The sequence below is a fragment of the Pseudochaenichthys georgianus genome, chromosome 8 (genome assembly GCF_902827115.2).
Source record: "Pseudochaenichthys georgianus chromosome 8, fPseGeo1.2, whole genome shotgun sequence".
Classification (NCBI taxonomy): Eukaryota; Metazoa; Chordata; class Actinopteri; order Perciformes; family Channichthyidae; genus Pseudochaenichthys; species Pseudochaenichthys georgianus.
In genome coordinates this window covers 27,988,630-28,013,481 of record NC_047510.2, presented here as the reverse complement: position 1 = coordinate 28,013,481, position 24,852 = coordinate 27,988,630, and the positions used below count along the sequence as shown (strand labels likewise).

Below are 24,852 nucleotides of genomic sequence, written 5' to 3'. Positions count from 1 at the left end.
CATTAGTATGCAATGAGAATGCTCTTTTGAAAAAAATATATCGCTAACATCACAGCATAACGACTAAAATATATATTGCCAAGAAACAAAACTGACCAAACTACGGGGCATGTAATTAACTTTATCGTTATACCTTTTTATACTATTTGAGTTGAATGTTCTGGTTGGACGCAAACTGCTTTTTCTTGTACCATGTGCTACGATAATAACGTAGAATTTAATCTAATCTGGGAAAATAAATTCTTCACCGATGCTAAAATAGGAAAAATGTACTCCTTTTTAATATATCATCATTGAATCAATAACAGTTGTTCTGAGTGCATGGAAGAGGCACTCTTCATTGGCATTGAGAAGTAAACAGCGGCACACAAATGCATTTCATTGATTTATTTCATCAGTGGGCTTCTCTTGTGAGATCATCATAACCTTTAAGTGATCCTGGGCTCCTGCCATTTCAATACAAAACTGGACGTCAGCCCCTATTTTAGAATTAATTAGGTCACTTATGAGATCTCAAGAGACGCGACTCTTAAAGATACATCCAGTCAAATCCTGTCCTCATGCATACATTTAATACAAATCATTAATTGTTTTAAAAGCAAGCAGTACAGAACATTTAAGAAATGAATATACTGCTTATATATGCAGAGGCACATCATGTTTTAATACTTTATACCCTGATCAACTTTGAAATGACACAATTCAGTTTTCATGACAAGATTTCTCAGGATTGATCTTCAAGATTTTGCTCAGTTGCTGTTTCCTGTTCCATCCATGATCAAAACAGGCTTTGTTGTTTTTATTCCTGTTGGGAACCTTGGTGTGACCACAGGAAATAGTATCTGCAGAAATAAGTCTTGATCGCAGAGGCCACTGAGGACAGAAAACAAAACAAATCAGGGTTCAGCTTTCAGAGTTTTGATGGAAACAAACACTTGTGCACTTGTCCATTTGTTTTCTGGTTCATTCGAGGTAAAATATAGCAAATGACAGAGCTCACCGGATGCTCACTACACTTGAGATGATGGCCTGTCATGTCTTCAGGGAAGAGGGAGCATAGGAGAAAAGCAAATATGTAAAGTCATGATGCGAAAAGGGAAAACGGTCAATCAAAAAAAACTGAATCACCATGGCAATTAAATCCATAAAACTGTCGTCATAAAAAAAATTCAGTTCACATACAATGGTTGGATACAATGCACCCTGTGTTTATTGGTTTATATTGGGATCTTTTGGCTGCATCAAGTGGAAGGGTTGTAGGTAATGTACTCATAATAACCCTAAAGAGATGATGGATTGTTGCTTCTGAATCATTTAGTTTATATAGCAGTGTAGCAGTGAATACTTAAAAGCTAAATGTGGGGCAGGCATCTCAGCTCTTTATGCATCCGTGCTTCTGTAACATGCTCCACTGCTCCACTTTCTCCCCTTGTCTGGAGCCCCTCCTGTTAACCTCCACTAGCACACAAGCCCCGTGCTACACAGAGATTTCACAATACTGCTGGGAAGAAGCTTTGCTGCTTTTTTATAATGCCGCCACAGTGTGTACACACACACACACACACACACACACACACACACACACACACACACGCACGCACGCACGCACGCACGCACGCACGCACGCACGCACGCACGCACGCACGCACGCACGCACACACACACACACACACACACACACACACACACACACACACACACACACACACACACAGACACACACACACACACATGCCTAACCCTAACCCTAACCCTTACCCTTAACCTTACCCTAACCCTAATCCTAAACCTAACCAAGTCTTCACCCTAAAATTAATGATTCCCCTTATGGGGACCTCCAATTTGTCCCCATAAGGGAGGCGAGTCCCCACACGTGACTATGTAAACAGATTTAGGTCTCCACAAGTATAGTAATGCTAGCACACACACACACACACACACACACACACACACACACACACACACACACACACACACACACACACACACACACACACACACACACACACACACACACACACACACACACACACACACACACACACACACACACACACACACACACACACACACACACACACACACACACACACACACACACACACACAACTGTCAATATCTCTTTGCCTGTCTGGATGTGTTTCTGTGTCTCCGTCACCCACTGACATTGACAGTTTTGTTGTTTGTATGCAGTTTTTTAAATTTGGAATTTGCAACGTCATTCACTTTTACTTGAAAAATGACTGGTTGTACTGTCTGATGATGAGGTTATGTCAGGATCAAAAGTTTAAAGAGAAACCGTGAGTTTGAATTTAATTAGGAACAAATGAATCCTTATATACAAAAAAAGGGGAACTAAGGGGAAAGTTCCCAAGAAGCCTGTTTAAAAAACTGGAATCTGGAGAACATGGATGTTTACAATGCAGGGAACACAAATAGAACATGGTATCCAGTTTCATCTTTGGAATTTTAAGTGCCACAGTTTTGAAACCATAATCAGGCATTTTAAGGGAGGATATCTTAACCTCGGCTGTTTGGAAGTGCACTACTAACATCGCTGAAACACCCCTTTGGCTAGGTTTCAAGTGTTGCAAATGACAACGCTCACCTGGTGCTTACAACATTTGAGAAGATGGCCAGCACTTGTCATGTTCAGGGGAGATGTAACCCAAGGGAATTCAAAGTAAACATGCAAAGTCACGATTATGAAGGGATATAATCATTCGTAAAAGAACGACTCATCATGACTCAGCTAAATGCACTTTCTTCAGAAGATGTGGTATCTCCACATCTTACAAAGAAACCTCGAGTTTAGAGTTCATTTGTTCCAAATGAGTTCCATTTTCAAGGAAATGATGGGAAAGTCATCAAAGATCTTGTTTTCCAAAGTGCGGTTTGGATAACATTGGTGTTTACCAATCAGGAAACTCTAAATCAGGTTTCATCGATGGCATTTGAAGTGCTGCTGGTTTGATACCAAAATCTAGCTTTTGAAGGGAGAACGTCTTGGCCTCTGCAGTTACTAAAATCACAGGAAGACCCCCGTGGTTGCACATCCTCACTTTGTTTTCATTGGATAGAATGTTTGTCCTTACCCTTTGATGTTCACTGTTTTTCTCATTTTGGGGTTTCTGTTGCTCCATTGCTCTTCATGTATGGCACGTCTTTCTCAACACTCTCTGTCTGCCTGTTATAAAGAACATACAACTCACTAGTACAGTTTTTTCTCAATTTCAACCAATGCTTTCATGAGCACAATCTGGAAACAGTTTGGTTAAAGAACTCAAGGTTTTGCTGAGTATTATTTTACTAGCGTGTGAGCTAGGTGTTGCCACGCTCCATGGTGCTATAGCCTCGCGGTGTGTTTGCCATTGCTGATGTGAGTGGCTGAGCAGGTCAGGGGTAGGTGACGGCTGAGAAGATTGCACTTTGAGTCAATTAGCAGCCATGAACTCGAGCGCCCTGATGCTTGCCCCTCTATTCAGCTCTCCATTAGAAGAAAACTGGAATACACTGTTGTTATGTGTCGAGCCACTTAATCCGCACACTGTTGCTCAAGGCGAGCCCTAAAATAGTCACTGAAGTTATTTCAAATCAATGATGCAGATAAGTATCACCCTCACCCCCTACACATGGAACAGACATGTGTTAAAGTGTTCATATTTGTTGTATGGTTGGCAGTACTTAATGTGTATTTATTTTAATCCTCAATGCTTTTCTTGCATGATGTTGAATTTGTACATTAGAATTTTGACAAAAAGCAGTCCCTTATTTCTGTTTTATAATTTCTAACAGACCGGTTGCAATGACCACCATTTTGTTGGTGCCTGCTGAAAAGCACATTCAGTACTCACGGTGAGATCTTGTTGAAGAAATGGTGCCGCAGGAGGAGAGCGATGGTGGTGAGGACCATCATGGTGGTACACATGTCCTACCTCCAGCGATCTTCTGCCTTGGGGGGCGATGGTGGTTCAGAGCACTGAGGCTTCTCCTCCAATCGAGAGGCTCAAACTATAAAAGGCAGATTTTGTGTCTCACTATTCCTGTATTTTCTCTTGGCTCTCACTCATGATTGGGGAGATTAGCTCAGTGGATTAGCCAGGATTAAGGCAGGACAGAGCATGCCGTTTGTTTCTATTCTGAAACAATCCACGTCGCAACTTTTTCCTCGAAGCTGTAAAAACATCAACCTTTATTTTGTCTTTTTTTTTAATAAGAAAGGACAGCATGTTGTGAAAGGTGCTGTAGAAATTGGCTCCGTGCAGGACTATACAGGGATTAATGGATACCAATCCATTTCCCATATATTTAGCAGGGTCTCTCCATAATAAAAAAAGAGAGAGCATTTGAATAAATGGTTTTATAAATAGGGTCTTCCAGCAGCTTATACTTAGCGCTGCTGACTCAGACAGAGCGGTAGGCCAAGCGAGAAAAAGGTAACGTCTAATTATGTCAACACAGTAGTACGTAGAAATGCAGAGGATTTTAATTACCATATATGCTTTTAAAAGGATTCGACACTGTGGCAGTAAGGTCTCATGGTTTTCTTTTATTTCAAAATATTGTTAAATACAGATACAAAGGTGAGCCGTAATGAAAAAAATGTACAATCATCACAATTAACTGTTAGAAAATGTATAAATGTCTTCCTAATACCTCATTAAGTGAACACAAGTGAGCACAGACTAATCGAAGGAAACGTCACATGAGATTTAGAAATAACAGTATTTACATGGCAGTTTTTTAGATATACACATTCAGTAGAAGGCACATCCAAGTCAAATGTGACCTCTTCCTCTTGTCCACTGTTTGCATTTACTTTCCCTCTCTCCTTAATAATTTGGTCCTTTACAAGAGTATAAAAAGCAATGAGGAGAGATTTAATTTCTACGTCTCTCTTAGCCATCAAAAGGGCACAGTACCAGTACTCATTTAAAGTGTATGTCCCATAACCCACGATTATAATAGATGAAACTGTATTCCCCAGATACAAAGCTTCCCATTAATGGTCAGTACAGTCAATTCCTCCCTCTATCATCAGCCGTGGCCCAAAAATGTGAAATCTCTTGTCCAATAAACCCAGACCAAAAGCTTCACCCACTTGAGCTTGAGTGCTTAGACCAGCCCACTTCCTCATAGATAGCATTGATGCCGCAGTACATCGTTGCCAAGAGTTTGGTCCAGGCCGCGGCCACCTCTGGTGTCACAACCTCTGAGAAGGCCTCTCCAAGGACTTCCAGTATCACACCGCTCAGGATCTGGGAAGCACAATACAATCAATCAATCAATGTTTATTTATATAGCCCAATATCAATGGGGTTCTTAAGCCATCTTTAAGGTCTTAAATTAGTAAATGAGAATACAACTCTTATTATATTGGCATTAGTTGGCTCTTTTGAAAATCATCATTCCACTATTATGTAATGAGACGTCATTTCTTGAATGACATGTGTTTCCTTTGTGCTCTCCCACCTCTGCTTCACCCAGGCTTCCTAATGGTTTGTACAGGAAGGTCTGGGACCAGTCACGGACAAAGATAGCAATAAGTGGGATAAAAAATCTGGTATAAAAAAATCCTAGATAAAGGGTTACATCACAGCACCTAAAGATTATAATTTAGTCTGCTCTCTGCCCTCTGGTGGTCAAAAATACATTCATGCAGCTTTAACTGTTTATTTTTTATTTAAGTTCATCTCTGAGTGTGTTTTACCTTAAAGTACACAGGCTCCACCTTGTGTCGGAGTGCGTGAGCCTTGCCCAGCAGCTTCAGCACCGAAGCCACTTTCTCTGAGTTGTCGAGGCTCTCCACCAGCGTGTTGAGGCCATTCATGACTCTGTTTGCATGCTTCCTGAGCTGTGCGCTCCTCTCCAGCTCCTCCGGTTCCTCGATGTGCTTGAACTGGCTGAAGTACTGCCTGGATGAGGGGAATTTCACAAACAGCCTGCAAAAGGAAGGAGAGTCATGAGTAAATGAGATATATGAAAATGAGCAGCTGCTGCAAAGCTCCACTAATCTCATCACCCTCAGCTCGATCCTGCAAACCCACGTTCATTTTCCTCTGAGCTGGCAAGATACCATGAGTAAATATATCGGCACTGACAAGATAGTGCTGCATATTTTCCTTTTAAGTGCTTGCTTTGCTTCACTGTGTTGATACTGTGTGTGTTGTGCACCGTCAAAAGTGCTAAGTCATGTTTCATGTTGTTATTCTTGTATTGTCTTTCACTTCCTGTTTTGTTTTGTCACTCAATTGTCACGTCTCATTTCAGGTTCCTTAGGCGCATTCACACATAGTACATAGTACATAGTACACATAGTACTTTTCCCACAAAGGTTCATGAGAACTTAGTTCATGAGAACTCTTTAGTTCTCATGCAATCCGCCCAGCCAATCAGACATAGGAACCTTTTTCTCCCACGAAAGTACCTGCTCTCACTCATTCACACCAACGGTGTTTCAGGGCCGGTTCGGAGCTGGAGCTTGAAAAGCACCGGGTTTTCCTGTTCACACCGCAGCGGAGCCGCCACTTATCTCCGGAATCCGGTTCATTTAAAGCACCAAGAAATTGTCCGGCTAGAGCAAAAGCACCACATACGTCAGGCTTACGTCGAGGCGGGGGCAGGGGCAGGATCAACTCCTGAACAACAACAAAAAGCCCGCGTTTTATCCAGTTTGTACACAACGATGGAGAAACTTAACAAGCAGCAGTGGTCCACTGAAGAGACCAGCTACCTACTGGGAATCTGGCCTTCCGAACGGCCATTGTTGGCCATTGTTGTCGGTGTGAGCTGTGAGGGGTTTCCGCGCGGTTTGGTTTTATGAAGCAGGCACGCAAACGGTTACGTCATGACGCAAACGATGACGCAATGACGCAGCACCAGTCGGACTCTGGGCGGTGTGAAAAGAGCTAAACCGAAGAACCGGTTCTGAACCTGAAAAGCTCTAGCACGGAGCTTGAACCGGAGTTGCGTTGCTGTTAGCAACACCCCCCAGAACACAAAACCAGAGCAGAACAATGTTTTCGCTGTGTATGTGAAAAATATTTGACAGCAGGGAGTGATAGACACGAGGAATAAGCGTTGGCAAGATAGTGAGTTCAAAGACGTTTTCGTTGGTTTATGTCCCTGATTGAACCTCAAAGGTATCATCGAGAATTAGCAAATATAACTAAAAACGCCCTCCATCCACTGTCTGGGAAGAGCGCCAAGGCATCTGGTTGCTGCTTTCTAGACCTGTTGTCCCATCTCCCACTGTCTCTGCAACAACTATCGCAAAAAGGAGGGAAATATGTTTCTGTGAAGCATACGGCTCGATATTAGAGTTAAAACGCCTGAAATGGGAAGAGATAGAAGCTAAGTGTTCTTAGTTTCGTAGCAAGCTAATGAGGAGCCGTGGTGTTTAATCCCTCTCTCTTGTAATTGCATGACCTGTGGTTGCATATAAATAGCCTCATTAGTATTTTTATGGACTCTTTATCCTTTCTTATCTTTTCGTCGAGACTAACTGAAGAGCTAAATCCAGAGAAAATGTTTAATTTCAGAGTCATAAACTGCTTTGGAGTTTGAAAAGGTTACAGTTCAAGTCTAGGTTACGGAGAGCGACAGTGATTTGCTTTTTACCACTAAAAGGATAATTTACCACAGTCAGTGACGCTTATCAAACGATTGTCATTCCTCAAATTCCTGAAAGGTCATAGGGAGGAGGAATGTGGCAGAAGAAAGTACATTCAATGAATTTGTATAGTTTCGATATGCGTATCAAAGAGTGGGATAGTGATTTGATGTGTTTAAGTGCTGCAGCTAAATCCTAAAAGTCAGTAAGCTGCAAAAATAATCGTGTTGCACCTTGCATGGCTGCTAAGCTCCCTCTCAACGTTCACCTGCTGCAATCATAGGATTATAAAGGGCACAGCGTGACTTGTCAGATCGTCACACTTGTCAAAAAAAGTCAATGTGCTCACAATATGTTTCCTTAGAGCAATAACAGCAGTGACACTAACACCCTCAAACAGGATTTTGCTAACCATGAATGTCTCCATGATTAATGAACAATATTGAGCAACACATGTGGTGATGTTGTGATGGACTCTGTCATTCCTTGATTTTAGACAAAAGAGGGACGTTTCGGAGCTCCGACTGCCAGTGATGGAGTCAAGCTGCTGCCCTCTGAACCGGCATTCAAAACATGACCCGCTCATTGGGAGGGAGCCCTTTGGGAGCCAAAGATGTCTGACTGATGGATTGCAATGTTTATCCTCTGCCTCTACTATTTGAGGAATAGGATTAAGAAAAAGGAGTAGAGGCAAGAATATCAGATGCAAAAATAGTTCCTTTTTTTTTTTTTTACAGCCTGGAAACTTGTAAGGTCAACGAGATCAGAATTTGGCAGCTGAATTCGGAGGGAGGATAATCCCTGGATTTAAATTGATTTAGGTAGATATTTTTGAAAATTATCAGTGAGCCTCGCAGGTGCAGTTATATTACCGAGGGGGGAAGAGACCGAATGCAATTTTTACCTTATTGCTGGTGGACTAATTAAAGTTGAGGAAATTGGGAGAAGATGAATGAAAAGTCAGCATTTAAGACTTCTATTATTGTCAGAATTAGAGAAACAAATATATATTTAATGTAATATGTTATTCCTTGCACACTTAATGTAAATAATATCCTATTTTTATATTGTTGCCGTAATTTGGCCCTTCACACTGTTTATTTGGCAGATTTGACAGTCAACATGTATACTTTTTAGTTATGTTTTTTTTAAATTTTGAGATGTTTATATGTTATGTTTATATTCTACTTTTTTTATATTCACATTATGTGCAATGCCTTGTTTAAAGACAAAAAACCCAAATTGGAATCAATAAAGTAAATCTTATCTTAAATATCTTCCTAACTCAACATTTCAAAACATGAGAGTAAGACTAAAGAAATACCTGACGAGTATGGCCACCCCGGTGTCATCGCAGTTCTCGTAGACTTTTGCCCAGGAGTCCTGGATCATCACCTTCTCCTTGTCAGTCAGTGGGCTTGGTCTCTCCAGGTGGTCCCCCTCTGCCTCTCCCTGCATCCTCTCCATCTGGGAACACAGAAGTGCAGAGCTGAGCACGTGCAGAAGGCAGGGCTAATGAGAGAACCCAACCTCCTTCAAAATAAACACTATATTTCTACCTTTTCTCTTGTATATGTCTCTTTCCTGGTGAGAGAGGATGGAAATCTGTTTCCCTTCCCCCCTGTTTTTTTTTCTTCTCAGTGAGATGCTTTGCTCTCCACCTCTGAATCTCTGCTGAGCGAGAGTGTGAGTGAAGAACAGCCTGAAAAACACACAAGAAACACACGCAGCGAACGAGGAGGAGCCTCTGTGCTCTCTCTTTTATACTCTCCCTTTCCTCTCTCTCCCTCTTTATTTCTCACTCCTCACCTTTGTTTGATGAGAACATAATGAGATAAAGAACAAATCCTTAATAAAAGAGTCAGATATGTATTACATGTAGGCTCGAGCGTGGATTCAATGAAAGATTATGACGTTGGAAAACGAAGATAACGGACCACACTCTGACCTTTTACCTCCATCCTCACCATCCAGGAGATTAACCTGTGATTTCTCCCAAAGCCCTGCATGTAGAAACACAAAATTAAAATAGGGCAGATTTCTATTTCATTTGGTGACTCCTGTGCTTCTGACAAGATACAGATTATATGAGCGTGTTATCACTCAATTTTTACACTTTCAGTTATATTCACACACCCTCAGGAGAGCCACACAGCTCTCATTGCACTTTCCCATGTCGTTTCTCTTTGTTGCAGCTGTGGATATCAGTCTGGGAGATCTTGGTTGTGTTCAAAACTTGAGAATGTTTCTATTCAATTTTCAGGGTGGGCCCAGCTCACAGGGTCATTTACCAGGAATACAGTCGAGTGCACTGAGGAAAACAAACACGAAAGCAGTTCAAAGACATCAGCTGTTTTTACAAAAGCCAAGATTGAGGTGATATTTATTGCCTGACTGGGGAGGTACAATGTACAGTCGGTGCGAACAACGTACTGACCCATATCAAACATTTACAGAGTCCTCAAGAGCACACCAATCACAATGAAGTTACTGAAAGAACTTGATTGTGCTTTAGGTGGAGTCATCTAATATTTTCGGTATTGCAGAGTGTCGAATATCTTAACTACCTTTGTGAGCAGATATACCATCTTGCCCGCCAGCAGAATTAAAGATGTGCCAGCTAACCACATTGTAATTAATGAAACCATGGGAAGTTAAAGTTGAACACAATTAATCTCAGGCACTCCCATTAAAATGTCATAATTCCTGTAAGAAATGTCTAACTGCACAGGTCATTTTGGATAAACAAACAAAGTGAGTTGGTCAATGATTCTGGATCGACACATTCTGCACGTATCACTTTATCTTTCTGCAGAACATTTCGTATTGTGTCACAACAACAACAACAACACTTACCCCTGTTTGCACCCACAGGGCTGGTTCAGGCTAGTAACACAAGGATAATTCTAAACTGTCAACACACCCTCCTCAAAAAGGATTAGACTTTAAGACATAACTGTACTTGGTTCAACCTTGACAAGACTGAACTGCTTTTCCTTCCGGGAAAAGATTGTCCCACTCTTGACCTGACTATCAACATCGGCACCTCTGTTGTTTCCCCGCCTCAGACTGCAAGGAATTTGGGTGTGATCCTAGATAACAACCTGTCGTTTACTGCAAACATCGCTGCTACAACCCGCTGCTGCAGATACACGCTTTACAACATCAGGAAGATACGTCCCCAGCTGACCCAGAAATCGACGCAGGTTCTGGTCCAGGCTCTCGTCATCTCACGCCTAGACTACTGCAACTCCCTCCTGGCTGGTCTACCTGCATGTGCCATCCGACCTCTGCAGCTCATTCAGAATGCAGCAGCTCGTCTGGTCTTCAACCTTCCAACATTTTCCCACACCACTCCGCTCCTCCGCTCCCTTCACTGGCTTCCGGTAACTGCTAGAATTCACTTCAAGACACTGGTACTTGCGTACCATGCTGCGAATGGATCTGGCCCTTCCTACATCCAGGACATGGTTAAACCGTACACCCCAGCACGTGCACTTCGCTCTGCATCAGCCAAACGACTCGCTGCACCCTCGCTGCGAGGGGGACCCAAGTTCCCATCAGCAAAAACACGTGGGTTTGCTATCCTGGCTCCAAAATGGTGGAATGAGCTCCCCATTGAAATCAGGACCGCAGAAAGCTTACACACCTTCCGGCGCAGACTGAAAACTCATCTCTTTCGACTCCACTTCGAGCGATAGAATGACTAACAAAGAACTGCTAACAGAGCACTTATATACTAATAAAGGACTGGCTTATCTAAAGCCAGTTGAGTAGCACTTGAAACGATTGGCTCTTTGAAACCTGATGTTCTTATAATTCTGTTTTCTTCAAGGTTGTGTCTTCCTGGTCGAATGTACTTATTGTAAGTCGCTTTGGATAAAAGCGTCAGCTAAATGCAATGTAATGTAATGTAATGGTATCCAGGGCTAATGAGTAATGACATCTGGTGGACAGTTAGAGTATTACTGATGGGCTGCCAGAAATGCCATATTTACAATGAGTAAATGATTGATAGAAAGGCAAATAGTTATCTATCTATCAACAACTGAAGGCAATAATCAAATAAATAACAGGGGCTTGTTATGACTGTCTGCCTGTAGTTTTAACCAAACTATTAAAACGTCATCAATCCATGAATCTTAGATGATCACTTTATCAGTTCATCAGATCAGTCTAATCATTAATGTGTGCACACATTATAAAATAATAACGTATAAACAATATTTCTTGAGTAAATGCACGGTTTGAGTATTACATTATTTAGGGATATCTCACTCAGATGTCTTTCAGTCACACTGGCACACCTGTGTGAAGTATGTAGTTCGGAGTAAGAATAACATATATTAAGCAATTTATTTGCCGTCAACTCTAAAATAGAGTTGGATAAATGGTTGTTATCACAAATGGTAAATGCAGAGATAATTTGACTAATTTGATATACTGCTTTTGGATATTTTAATTTATGAATATATGTCAAAGTGTATTTAATAATGGATTTAAATGAATACGCAGGTTAAGTACAAGTACATCAAAATTGTACATCAGTACAGTACTTGAGTAAAAGTGCTTTGCTACTATCTCCCACTGCTAATGTGACGCAGTATCATCCTCAAACAAATATATATTCCGCAAAGCGTATTTGGCAAGATTGACCGAAAGGGGATTCCGTAGTTCAGTGCTAACACAGTTGTAAGGCTATAGTGCTACATTGTGACAGTTATGTGCCGTTTTTCCGCAAGCAATTGGACAAATAAGTAAAATAAACTCAGTATTTAATGTTTAATTTTAAGTTTAGCTGTAGCTGAGTTTATGTCGCACACTGGAGGTCATTTCGTGTGATTTTCTAACCTAGCGGTACAGTGTATGGTAGGTAGCTAGCTAGCTAGCTAGCTGTTTAGCTAACGACAACGTCATTAGAAGAGAACCAGAAACAGACGCCGAGACAAAAAGGAGCTTCTGCTGTCAGTGAGAAATAAACCACCTGCTCTGCCAAGATGAACGTCGCTAAAAGTGGTTATCGTGTCTTTTCCGCAAACTCCTCCGTAGCATGCACAGAATTGGCAAAGAAGATAACGGAGTAAGCATATTTTCATTTTATTCCAGCGTTGCTTTCTCAAAATGTTGTAAACAAATCTGTTCCAAACGAGAGCCTGTCTAGTCATAAAACAATGAAGGAAACAATGAGCACCTCACGATTGTGTATTTGTATCTAGAACATGTTATATTGAGTTGTCTCTGTGGTTCATGACCTTTCTACTGTAGATATGTATATTTACTTGCTGCTGTTTATTTATTTGTATTTTATTACGCTTTACTTTTTTACACTTTTTTTTAAAGATTTCAATTGCTGCTGTAACAACCTATCTATCTATCTATCTATCTATCTATCTATCTATCTATCTATCTATCTATCTATGTCACTTCACAGGAGGCTGGGAGTTGAACTGGGGAAGTCTGTGGTCTTTCAGGAATCTAACAGAGGTGAGGAGAATATTAAAAACACATTCCTGCTAACAACAAAAATGTTTGGTAATTATAGATTTCTATTCTATAGAACTTTTTGTAATAGTACCCTATTAGTAAAGGATAGAAAACATAATTAAAAGTGAGTTTAGAAGACATTTTAAACAGGTTATTGATTTCATCTGCCTGGGGGTCTTAGACAGGAGTTCCACAACTTGGTCAGCACGAGGTCAGGTGTGGTCCTTTTAAAGTGGCTGGGAGAATAAACATGTTGAGTGAGATTTAAAAACAATCAGTACGGTTGCTATACCATATTTTGTAGATTGCTGAAAGCTTAACACCTAGCTGCCACCATGCTTGACCCCCACCCTCCTTCTACACAAACAACTGCACTTAATTCATAGACTACCTCACTTTACTGGTTACCATAACCAGGTATGACTACCTGCATAATACTACAAAAAGTACATGTCCAGTGCAAATACCTATCATCAGTGACTGATACATTTGCTACATTTCCCCCATTATTTACACTTATACGACTCTGCTTCTATGGCTCTTGCATAGTTGTCCTGTGGGTTGCATGACATGTTTTTGAAGGTGAACAGTTACTGACAAAGTGCAAAAAGTCATCAGTATTAGACAGCACTGAACTTAAGATGCCGCTTTGCTTAATCAAATGATTGTGTCCCTAATTTTCCTACCACAACAGAAACTAGAGTGGATGTGAAAGAATCAGTTCGTGGACAAACTATCTTCATCATCCAGACCATACCGCGGTGAGTTTAACATCTGCACAAACTACAAACTACAGCTTTGAACAGTTTATTTGGTTTTCACTAAACGTGTCTTTTTTATTATGTTTTCATGCAAACAGAGATGTAAACACGGCTATTATGGAGCTGCTGGTAATGGCCTACGCCCTCAAGACCTCTTGTGCAAAGAACATCATTGGAGTCATTCCTTACTTCCCCTACAGCAAACAGTGCAAGATGAGGAAGAGGGGCTCAATAGTTAGCAAGTTGTTAGCTTCAATGCTAGCAAAAGCAGGTAAAGAGAACACAATTAATCAAAACCTGTGATTTGTGTGCCCGTCTTTTTATCCCTCTCCATCAGTAGTGTTTCATTTGATGTTCACAAATTAACAGTTGACTGTGTACCTGTGTTAAATGGGGGAGGGGGGGAAGACCCGGCTATTAATCTGTATTTTACCCCAAAGGGATAACACATATTATCACCATGGACTTGCATCAGAAGGAAATCCAGGGCTTCTTCAGCTTCCCAGTAGACAACCTGCGTGCCTCTCCTTTCTTGATTCAGTACATCCAAGAAGAGGTGATCAATCCATTGTCTTATCTGTGTGTGTTTTAAATCTTTCACATGATGTAAATATTGACATCCATTTTCCTTCATTCTGTCAGATTCCTGATTACAGGAATGCCATCATTGTGGCCAAGTCCCCATCAGCGGCAAAGAGGTAACTGAAGGATAACAATCAACACATTTAACCTCCGCTACTTCTCGCCTTCTGTTAGCATTGTTTTGATGAATTACGTTGAAACTGTCTTCATTTAAAACACTAAAGAGATTTATTGTTGACAGCCCACCCAGAAGTTAGCATTGCAAGGGCTCCCTCAACAAAGGGCGATTACATTTTTCTATTGGATTTTAGAATATTGCTGAAAATAAGATCAGTGGCAAACACACATTTATTATACATGCACAATTTGTTCAGCAGGTTACTCTTCAAATATGAACACTCTCTTTATAATAGTGAAAGTGTAAATGCAAGCAATAGAACTGCTAACAAAGCACTTGTATACTAACCCTTTCATGCATAGAGGTCACTACAGTGGACAGCTATTCAAAAGGTGTTTTCTTGTATATGCATTGTTTGTTTTTGCGTAGTTGCACCATCAGCCACTACATAGGACCCTATTGCATCATCCCACACACTGCCACTCAGTGCCAAGTCAGTGTCAGTGCATGATACATGTCTCTAAAGCAAGATGGACGACAGAAAGCCACATGGACCAAGTCACCCATCTATATCTTGCCAATCCTTTTATGGAAAGCGTCCCCTGCAGGTATAAACAAGGTGGTGACATCAAGTAACAACTAAGGAATCATATAATTCATAAATGATCAAAGTATTGATTTTATGTTTGCAGGAAATCATGGTTAACCACTTCTCCACTACAGTGGACGTCATGCATCACTGGCTATATTTCAACTACAATTCGTACTGGTACTGCTGCTGTTGTTCCCAGGGCCGTCCCTCCCTACAGGCAGATCATGCAGACTGTGTGGGGCCTCACCTTGTGGAGGGGGGCCTCATCTGAGGCGCACCTATGTGCTTAAGTGGCTCCGAGGCTCCACTAGCACTCATCAAATAACTGTGCGTGGGGCCTCAAATTGGCCCCTGGCCCTGGTTATTCTTGAAAAGACTTCATCTGCAATATCTTTTTGGGCCGTAAATCAATATACTTATGTTATTATAATGTAATTTTAAGTTTGCACATCTTGATTTATAATTTTTTCAAAATGTACATCTCTTCAGTTCAAACCCTGAACGCATACTGTCCACCTGAGTGGACATTTAAACATCTATTTGAAAAAACTAGATTTAAAAAAAAAAAAAGTTCAAATCTTGTTTTTCATGCCCCAAGAGCAATAATAACACTTGGTAAAAAAATCCTGACGGAGGCTTTCATAATTCATGCATGAAAGGGCTAATAAAGGGCTGGCTTATCTAAAGCCAGTTGAGTAGCACTTGAAATGTTTTGCTCTATGAAACCTGATGTACTTATATGATTCTGTTTTCTTCAAGCTTGTATCTTGTTGGTCGAACGCACTTATTGTAAGTCGCTTTGGATAAAAGCGTCAGCTTTTTACATTACATTGCATTTAGCTAACTTAAAACAAGCTACATCACGGGCGCATGACTAAGCTAGATGTGGCGAGATGTAGTTGTCTTATGTAGTCACTTGCTAGTAACTGCTGTTTTAATGATGCATGAAAGCTTCAGACCTTCTCCAGTTGGTAACCACAGATCATATTTCAGGCATATAACCAAAACATGTCAAAGAAAAACCACACATGTTCTGGGTTTTCAGTCTCATCCCTGCACCACTCGTTTGTTGATGCCAGAATTAATGTTCTTTTGTGTAAATGCCAATGTCTTGTGAAATCCATGTGACTAAATATGTGTTTTATCTCCATCCTCATTAGGGCGCAGTCCTATGCAGAGCGCCTGCGCCTGGGTCTGGCTGTGATTCACGGCGAGGCTCAGTGTTCAGAGTCCGACATGGCTGACGGCAGACACTCCCCACCTTGTGTACGCAACACCACCGGACACACAGGGCTGGAGCTTCCTCGTAAGAACACCCATTTCTATAGAATGCTGTTTCTCTGCAGATCAATAGGTCAAACGCCGGCTCGATTTGACCCTCTGTACAGATAACATATTTATTGTTTCTCACAGTTAGATTACCTTTTTATTTGTCGCACCATGCTGCAATTAAACAAGGAACGTCTTCTTATTCCTGCCAGTTAAATCCTTAAGTGCTTCAAGTTTACGACACCCACAGCCCGATCCAGCTCCTATTTGTGCTAACCTGTTTGGGCGAGTCTGCCGTTTCTCACTCATACCATCCGCCACATTCCAAGGAATTGATTTCTCTGTGTCACTGCATGTTTTAATTCCACAGATACAACACTACTTCTATTCATGCTGCATCCTCCGCCAGCTGCAACTCCTAACTTGCAAAAAAACAGACATGCTTAATAATCATAGATCATAGTTCCTGCCTATTTCTTTGGAAAGTAGCTCTATTTTTTTAATATTTATACTATAACGTGACTCTGGCTTATTTGCGTGGTTTATTCCCGTAAGGCCTTTTGGAATAATTCCGTATGAGAAATGATTGTGTCATGGGCAAATATCTCCGACGTAACTGCGTCCAGTATTCACTTTATTATTTAGTAACAATATTTCTTACTTGTGTTCACCCTTGACTTAAAAAATCCTCCTTTGAAACTTCCTAAATATCTTAAACTATAAAAAGTCTTGCATTTTAAAATCTAATCTGATTAGTTGCTTTGAAATATTTTTGTAATCTCTGCCTACCCATTGGGAGGATTTTCCAAGTCTCGGCATCATGTGTTTGTCATGTCAAATATTTGTGCATTTGTGTTAACGTGGTGTTTATTTGTTGGTAATAGCAGGCAAACAACAAGCTCCGTTCCCCGGCATAGAGCTCCCAAGTACGACCGTAAAACATAACTTCCACCTGACTATGAAATGATTCCTCTTCAAATGGTTCCTCAACTGGTGCATGTGGAGACAAAGGGTTTGTGTTGCATCTTGGGAAAACAGTCTGGATTCTGGAGGGGGAGTTGTGACAAAGTGATTGGTCGTGCACACGGGCAGGTTTGCATTGAGAAACCTCTTGAATCGGCTACAGGATGCTATTTGCATGGCGTGTTTGACTTGAAATGAGCGTTTTCATTCGTCTAAGATTCCAGACCGTTGTTCTACAAGATGGCCAAACTCCTCTTGGGTTTGTTGTGTTCTGATTTAATTTCGAAATCCATCAATCAAACCAGAACCATGCCAAACGTTATCATTTTCCTTTTTTTTCCCCCCTCTGGACTCATCCTGCCAATCAACACATGGTGCACCCTGATTAAATGCCCCCCCCCCCCCCGCTCTTCAGAACCTGAGTCACTTGTGGTCACATTGCATGTGAGGAGAAGAACAAAGCATGCTTTTGAATCCTAACATGTAATGATGCGAAGAAGAAGCATTATGAATGGAATTGTTGACATGTTTTAAGCGAGTCAAATCAAAGTTTTATTTCCTTACTTTAGTTCTAATACCAGAACTTATTCGTTCAACAATAATATGAAGTGTCGTCTCACACTTTAATCCGTCCGGTTTCTGGAATGCGATGCTAACCTGCTGTTCAAAAGCTATTCAAATCTATCAGGATAATGTTGATTTTTATTTTAAATAATTTCAAGATATCTGACCAGATATTTCTCAGGTAACTGGTTTCAGTATCTCAGCAAGCTGTAAGCCATATTTTAGAGAAGTGTGTGTGCTGCTAACAACATGGCTTTGGTTAATAGTGCTAAAAGTCTGAATGTGACCCTGGCAGGTTTCTGATGCTGTGCGGCTCACGGTATTCAGCGTTCTGCAAGGCATGCTCCTCCTGTCTCTGCTTCGATATCCGTCTCCCTCCACAATCGGCTTGGCGAGCTGATTGTTTACCAGTGGATTCTCTCCCTTTGAATTACTACATTTACATGCACAACAATGCTTCAAATGCAGCTTTTAAAACATTGTTAAAAAAAAAAGTGATTCAGATCACCTCATTGTCGTTGTAGGTTACACACATTATTACGTCTGTCACAAAGTAGAGCCTGTTGATGTTGTCTTTACCAGGTTGTGTTATAATGCTTCCACTTAACCTTTATTTGGACAATTTGTATACTTCCAGCTGATTGACTCTTGGATGTGTGTCATGGGCAAAGTAGAGCTGCATCTTTTGGTTTTGGATCGACAGAAAGTCCTCGTAAACTTTGAGAAACTGTTATTGACTTGGATCAAAGATGAGTTTGACAAGAGAAGTGCCCCCTCAGAGGAACACACATGTTGTTGCTTGTAGCATGGCGTGGATAGGATTGCGTGAATGGATTTGCAACCTTTCACGGAAGTATTCACAATGATAAACAAAGCTGCATGGATATCAATATCTGAGCCGAATCAGGAAATCATTTACTCTTACAACATGTAGCTGCCAATAAATAGTTTATCTTATGACATTGGTAAATAAATACAGCTGCCGCATCTCCTGTGATCGGCATGTGAGATACAAACAGGTTATTGTGTGCATGTAAAAGTAGTCGCTGGCAGCTGTGATGTTCCACTGAGGACTGACCCCAGAACGTTGGCAAGTGTGTTTGAAGAACCCTCATCAGTGCTCGTCAGCCACTGTGGTCCTGTGTGAATACGACTGTCTTCTGCATATCGGTGCATATGCAGCCTGCCACAGCCCGGCCTCAGGCTGTGTGTGATTGGGTATCCTGGGCAGAAAATAAAGAAACTGTCCTTTTGATTTTTGCATGGCATGTGCTGTACTCAGTTTTGCATTTCACTTTAATCTCGTAGGGGTAGGTGGGGTACAATGGGGGGAACACTTCTAAACGTCTTTTAATTTGTGACAGCATTATAACAACAGAATCTCTACTAATCATTTACATCATCCAATAACAAGCCCATAATCCACGGGTGCACAATTTGCCTTGATTGCAAAACATCTTCTCAACCCATTTTACCCAATCTACAGAGATTTATTTTCCATTGGGTGAAACACAGCACACTAATCACCTCTTGGAAGTTCTCTCACAGGTAACACGCTCTGCTTTCCTCTACAGTAATGATGGCCAAGGAGAAACCCCCCATCACTGTCGTCGGAGACGTGGGAGGGAGGATTGCCATCATTGTGGTAAGATGCCGTGATGAGCTGACGGTCAGCTGCTTTGCCATGTTTGATAATTATTCTTATTCTTATTCTTATTATTATAGCACTTAGTTCTCCTTCAAAAAGTATTCCATATTGTTTTCTGATGGATAAAAAACTCGTGTTTGTTAACCACAGCAGACGTTAAATCGACAGGACTTCTTTCTGCGGATTGATATGACGTATCCTCCTTAGCAACGGTCATGCTTTCCTTAGTAGCGGTCTGTTATCGAGTATTAACAACCTCTGAAATGTACTAACCAGAACTGAGTATTCAACCAAGCCGTCTAGTAAAAAGATATATTAGATTATATTCATATATAACGGACATTATTGAGTCAATTCAGCGTCTTGAAGTTAAGGCAGTACTTGTTCTTATATGTTCTGCTATTACCCTCGGCTACTTGCACTGTTGCAGCGCATTACCAGAGACAAAGAGGCAGGGGTGTAATTTTTACATTGCCGTTTATTTTGTCTTCTTCCAGGATGACATTATAGACGATGTGGGAGACTTTGTTGCAGCTGCAGAGATCCTGAAAGAGAGAGGAGCGTATAAGATTTATGTCATGGCCACACACGGCTTACTGTCGGCCGACGCTCCTCGCCTCATCGAGGAATCCGCCATCGATGAGGTGAGTCCACGGCAACGCTTTTTTACAATATTGCGTAGTTAAGTTAAATCAGTAAAAGCAGTTACTGTTGATTGTTTATGAATGTGTTGTGGCAAACCTGTAAAATATAAATAAGGAAGTAACCAAAGGCCAATTTCCTTTAAACCAGCAAACACCAACATCTTTTTTTTTTTTCATTTATTCTTTATGAACGCAATGTAAAACAAAGAAAGATGATACTTCCTTTTTTTTTTTTTTAGCTCTAACAACAATAAGGAAAGTAGCATTGTGTTGTATTTGTATTTCTGTACATTTTCAGTTCCTCCTAACTATACAGGTTTCAAAAAACAATAGTTACCGTCAACTTGTTGTGTTATGGTCAAATCTGATTAATAGGAATATACTGGAATAAAGAGGTGTTTAATTTCACGTGCAGTCAGTTTCTAAGCATGATCAGATGAAGGGTTTAAAGACCATGAACGGCAGTAACCACTGACAGCTCACCGGTGTACCAAAGCAAACGAGTACGAGTGGCCCTATTATGCTTTTGCGGGTTACCCTTTCCTGTAGTGTGTTATAAAGGATTTGTGTGCATGTAAATGGTGTGCAAAGGATCCCCCCCCCCCCCCCCTGAAACGCCTCCATTGCACTCTTTTGTTTAGTTTTATAACACGGTGACATCACTGCTTAACACTTGCGCTTATTGGCTAGCGCTCCAACACTCTAAACTGTTGACCAATCATAACGGAGCTGACTGGCCCCTTCAATCTGTGATCCTGAAGATTTTTTGTTTATCAGCATGAAAATAAATTGCACCTTTCTTTTAAGTCCACAATCTCTTGTGATCATCCCCCCCCTCAGGTGGTGGTAACCAACACAGTCCCCCATGAAGTACAGAAGCTACAGTGTCCCAAAATCAAGACGGTGGACGTCAGCATGATATTAGCCGAGGCCATCCGGCGCATCCACAACGGAGAGTCCATGGCTTACCTGTTCCGCAACATCACCACGGACGACTAAAGCTCAGAGGGAGAGGAGGGAGAGGAGGGAGAGGAGGGAGAGGAGGGAGAGGAGGGAGAGGAGGGAGAGGAGGGAGAGGAGGGAGAGGAGGGTGGGTCAGGGACTGAAGGAGGAGCACTCCTATCCAGTGCTGAAAAACATGCCAACGCCATCCATCCATGTGTTGTATGTCAGGACTACATGTATCAGTTTAGAAGTTTAAAAAGTTAATACTATCTAGTTATTAAATTAAACTTCTTTTCAAAAGGTGTAAACATGTGGATTTTTAGTTTGAGAGAACCTGATAAAATGGCAAACTTTGATGTATTCAGTCATGTTTTGAAGCCACTCCTCGTCACGCTGCGCTTTTCCAACTTTTGCAAAAAATGCTTTATATTTAAACAATTATTTTGTCTTACACTGCGCCGTTGGCTCATCTACGGAATGAGCTTCAACAGCAATACATAAGAGAAACGGTTCTCCAGTATCGAGCGTTTGTGCTTTACTAACAATTCTCCATCTGTGAGTCAACACTTGTTTTGCTTATCGTTGCCCAAAATGAATTTATGTACCTTTTTCTTTTTTTATATTTGGATGCTTGGTCAAATGTCCTGTGACACAAAAAGGTTTTCAACACTGGTAGAAATGAATGGATAATATGTTTATGTTGTGTATATATATTAGGGGGGTTAGTTCAACTAAATGATGACAACATATGTCCCCCTACCTTCTGTTAGAGAACTGCTGGTACCTCTGTGAGTGGAGCTTAATGGAATCTCATTTATGGTCCTAAAAGTTTTTATATGCTTTGTTTGAAAAAGTCAAATGAGCGGCTGAACACATTTAAATATGTCCCAACAAATGAAATTCTATTGACTTCCACTTTATTGCGCCTGTAACATAAATTAAACACGGTTATATATTGTAGCATTTAGTTTGGATTTTTCTTTCCTACAGTTATTATTGCGTTTTATTTAAATGTACTAACCCTTTAATATATATACCATAGCACTAGACCAGAAGCACCAGACTGAACAAACATTCTGGTACGGTTTTTATTTCAAATGACAGATAGTGTAATCACCACATGACGCACCAATGAATTACACGCCATGATTCTTAAATCGTGACTATGGTCATTGCAGCAAACATGTTGAAGTCTTAAGCTTGAGTGTTGAACCAGCACCTGAATGTACCACAAGGTGGTCTTTGAGTGGCTCCATGCTTAAGGTGCATCACTTTTTAGAAAGACAACCAAGGGCTCTTAGGTTGTTTATGTACTGAACCAAAGTAATTGGAAACTGATGGCTGCTTTAAAGGAAGGATGTACAAAAAAATAGCCAGCATTAATGTGAAATATGTGTGTATTTATTCAACTGGCGAAAAAAGCACTGTGGTCTTGATGTACATGTACAACATACTTTGATATTTTCCCATTAAAAACTGTGAACAAGCACCCCCTTTTTGCCCTCTGAATAAACTTCAAAGTGTGTATTTCTGTGAGGTTCAAGCCTTCTGCTCAGGGAAATATACTGAAAAAAACACAATTATTCGTTCAATGTTTGTTCCCATTTCACATGTTGATATGTCTTCCATACTGAACGCCTTTTGCTACGTTTTGTTGTAACTATGGATACTGGAATTCTCCTGATGGGTATTTTCGATCCTTAATGCACACAATGGTGTTGTATAGGCACGGATGTGAAGGTTGTCGATATTAAATGCTGTTGCTATGCAGACTCAAATGTTATCCGTCACTGGTGTACTTCATGTCGTTTACGAATAAAATGTTCCCTTGACTTGAATTTGCAGTCTTCTGATTTAGACTACCAACTCTGTCTAGCTTGTTTATCAAGTTGTATGAAAATACAACCGTTTCCTCTTGCTGTGTCTCTACCAAATAAGGAACTATCATACAACATACTAAACAGGAATTACAAGTAAAATGCAGAAATACATACAGACATGAATAGAATAAGATCAAAACAAAATGTGAAATTAAATACTTTACATTTAACCATACATATTTGATTGACATAAACAATGGTAATCAACAGAATAGAGGTCATAAAAACATGTAAATAGTATGGGTGAACAGGCCTTTAACTGTTATGTGCAGTACTACAGTAAATCTTGTTGAACTCGTGCCAGTAATTTTCTAATTACCGGCCTTTACATGTGATGACGTGACGTCAGAGATCCTATACTTGTTCAAAACTTTTCAGGTATATTTAAAACACTGAGGAGCTATGACCAAGTCTAGGAGCAGAGACAAACTAAAAGCACTTTATGGTAGACATTGAAGCTGTCATCATATACAAAGATGCTTCCATGTAAATCCTATCTACAACAGAGCCATATATCTGAGTTCACGACAACCTGAATGGAAAGTGTAGTTCCCACCTGAGCTTTAAAAGGGACGATCTGCCTCTCTGCGTCCGTCTGTGTGCCGAACAAGACGAGTGTCTGTCTCCTGCTGTGAGCTGGCAGTGAGTTTAAACGGGATACAAAGAGGAACCTGAGATCTTATCATCATATGTCACTTCCTCGTCTGATTCCGGGCAAACAATGCACCGTGTCTATGAATGTTTTTTGGAAAGAGGAAGCATACCTTTTTACTCGCCTTCTTGGCCTTTAACAATCAGATGTTGTCAACACCACCTATGAAGGGCTCTGAGAGAACATCGAAAAGTTCATCAAGAATGAATTGAACCAGCCTTCGTATTTCATGGCAGGCATACAGTATATAATATTTGTAAGTCAGAGTTTCAAATAATATGACAAAATGAAACATAAACAAGTGTATTTTGATTAGTTTATTTAACTGTTGGATTATAGGGTTATTTGTTTTACTTTCTATCATGCATTGAAGCAGGTATAAGAATCAGAAGCTGATACATTCTCTCAGGTTTTTTGGTTCCCCTATTTTCTTATTTTACATTATTTAAAATTACCTGCTTCCCCATACAAAGAGAATTCATCTTTCTTTTGTATACAATGACCACCAGAGGGCAATAAAACACAGAACAGAGATCGTGGAATTGGTTTTGTTTGTGTTACCCCAATGCAAAATGTGCTTTATTTAATCAATACACTCGGTATGAAGACCCTTTTCCAGGGATTTTTGGTACGTATACCACAAACAACAATCAATTTGAATACAGGAAGGTTGGTGGAGTGATGCTGCAGCTATTTTGTATTCTTTTTACATTTCCTGTTCAACAAGCACTATCAGTAAAAGGAAATAAGTTGTGTCAAAACAAGGCAAGTAGTGGAGTAACAGTCATTTAATATGCCATTTGATTGTGGCTCAATGGTACACACCTCCTCACGCGTGTATGTAGACGAGCTAAGAGGAAGAAGGATGAGCTCCAAGTCTTCTGAGGAATTTTAAAGTCTGCTTATCTAAATACCAGAGAGCTGTAAAGCTTCAGCTCAGATATCGCATCTTGTCTTCTGAGTTATAATGAATCTTTATTTATATAGCATTCTTCATACAGCAGGTGCAGCTCAAAATGGCACACATCATCACAAATTAAAGCAAACAAAAAGAAATATGCCTCAGATCAGATGTTATAAGATGTTGTTATGATAAAATAGTATTTTAATGGGTTAAGACACAAGGTAAAAGGTATAA

At 40.5% G+C, this 24,852-nt stretch overlaps 2 protein-coding genes across 3 annotated transcripts; one reads left to right on the top strand and one right to left on the bottom strand.

Annotated features, from left to right (window-relative positions):
* Window positions 1–4,529: 4,529 nt before the first annotated feature.
* LOC117450556 (cytoglobin-1-like) lies at window positions 4,530–9,892 on the bottom strand. The gene is made up of 5 exons (XM_034088381.2): window positions 9,749–9,892; window positions 9,172–9,615; window positions 8,937–9,079; window positions 5,711–5,942; window positions 4,530–5,258 (listed from the first exon to the last, which is right to left on the bottom strand). Exons 3-5 carry the CDS (start codon window positions 9,077–9,079, stop codon window positions 5,094–5,096), a joined length of 540 nt encoding a protein of 179 aa, XP_033944272.1. The 5' UTR covers window positions 9,172–9,615; window positions 9,749–9,892; the 3' UTR covers window positions 4,530–5,093.
* A 2,367-nt stretch (window positions 9,893–12,259) lies between these two features.
* On the top strand, window positions 12,260–23,020 carry LOC117450898 (phosphoribosyl pyrophosphate synthase-associated protein 1). 2 transcript variants are annotated; one of them, XM_034088914.2, is made up of 11 exons: window positions 12,260–12,692; window positions 13,044–13,096; window positions 13,791–13,857; window positions 13,956–14,128; window positions 14,298–14,413; window positions 14,500–14,555; window positions 16,310–16,455; window positions 17,303–17,344; window positions 19,520–19,590; window positions 20,091–20,237; window positions 21,078–23,020. In XM_034088914.2, exons 1-11 carry the CDS (start codon window positions 12,610–12,612, stop codon window positions 21,234–21,236), a joined length of 1,113 nt encoding a protein of 370 aa, XP_033944805.1. In that variant the 5' UTR covers window positions 12,260–12,609; the 3' UTR covers window positions 21,237–23,020. The 2 variants fall into 2 exon arrangements, with proteins under 2 accessions (XP_033944805.1, XP_033944806.1); XM_034088915.2 differs by lacking the exon at window positions 17,303–17,344 and having other exon boundaries at window positions 12,261–12,692.
* The last annotated feature ends 1,832 nt before the right edge of the window (window positions 23,021–24,852 follow it).

Bases quoted from the DNA above. Each gene is read 5' to 3' on its own strand.
- LOC117450556 (XM_034088381.2), bottom strand. From the start codon at position 9,079: ATGGAGAGGATGCAGGGAGAGGCAGAGGGGGACCACCTGGAGAGACCA. The intron at 5,943-8,936 runs GTATTTCTTTAG...TTCCTTTTGCAG, and splicing joins GGGGTGGCCATACTCGTCAG to GCTGTTTGTGAAATTCCCCT. The intron at 5,259-5,710 runs GTAAAACACACT...TGTGCTTCCCAG, and splicing joins TGGAGCCTGTGTACTTTAAG to ATCCTGAGCGGTGTGATACT.
- LOC117450898 (XM_034088914.2), top strand. From the start codon at position 12,610: ATGAACGTCGCTAAAAGTGGTTATCGTGTCTTTTCCGCAAACTCCTCC. The intron at 12,693-13,043 runs GTAAGCATATTT...GTCACTTCACAG, and splicing joins TTGGCAAAGAAGATAACGGA to GAGGCTGGGAGTTGAACTGG. The intron at 13,858-13,955 runs GTGAGTTTAACA...TCATGCAAACAG, and splicing joins ATCATCCAGACCATACCGCG to AGATGTAAACACGGCTATTA.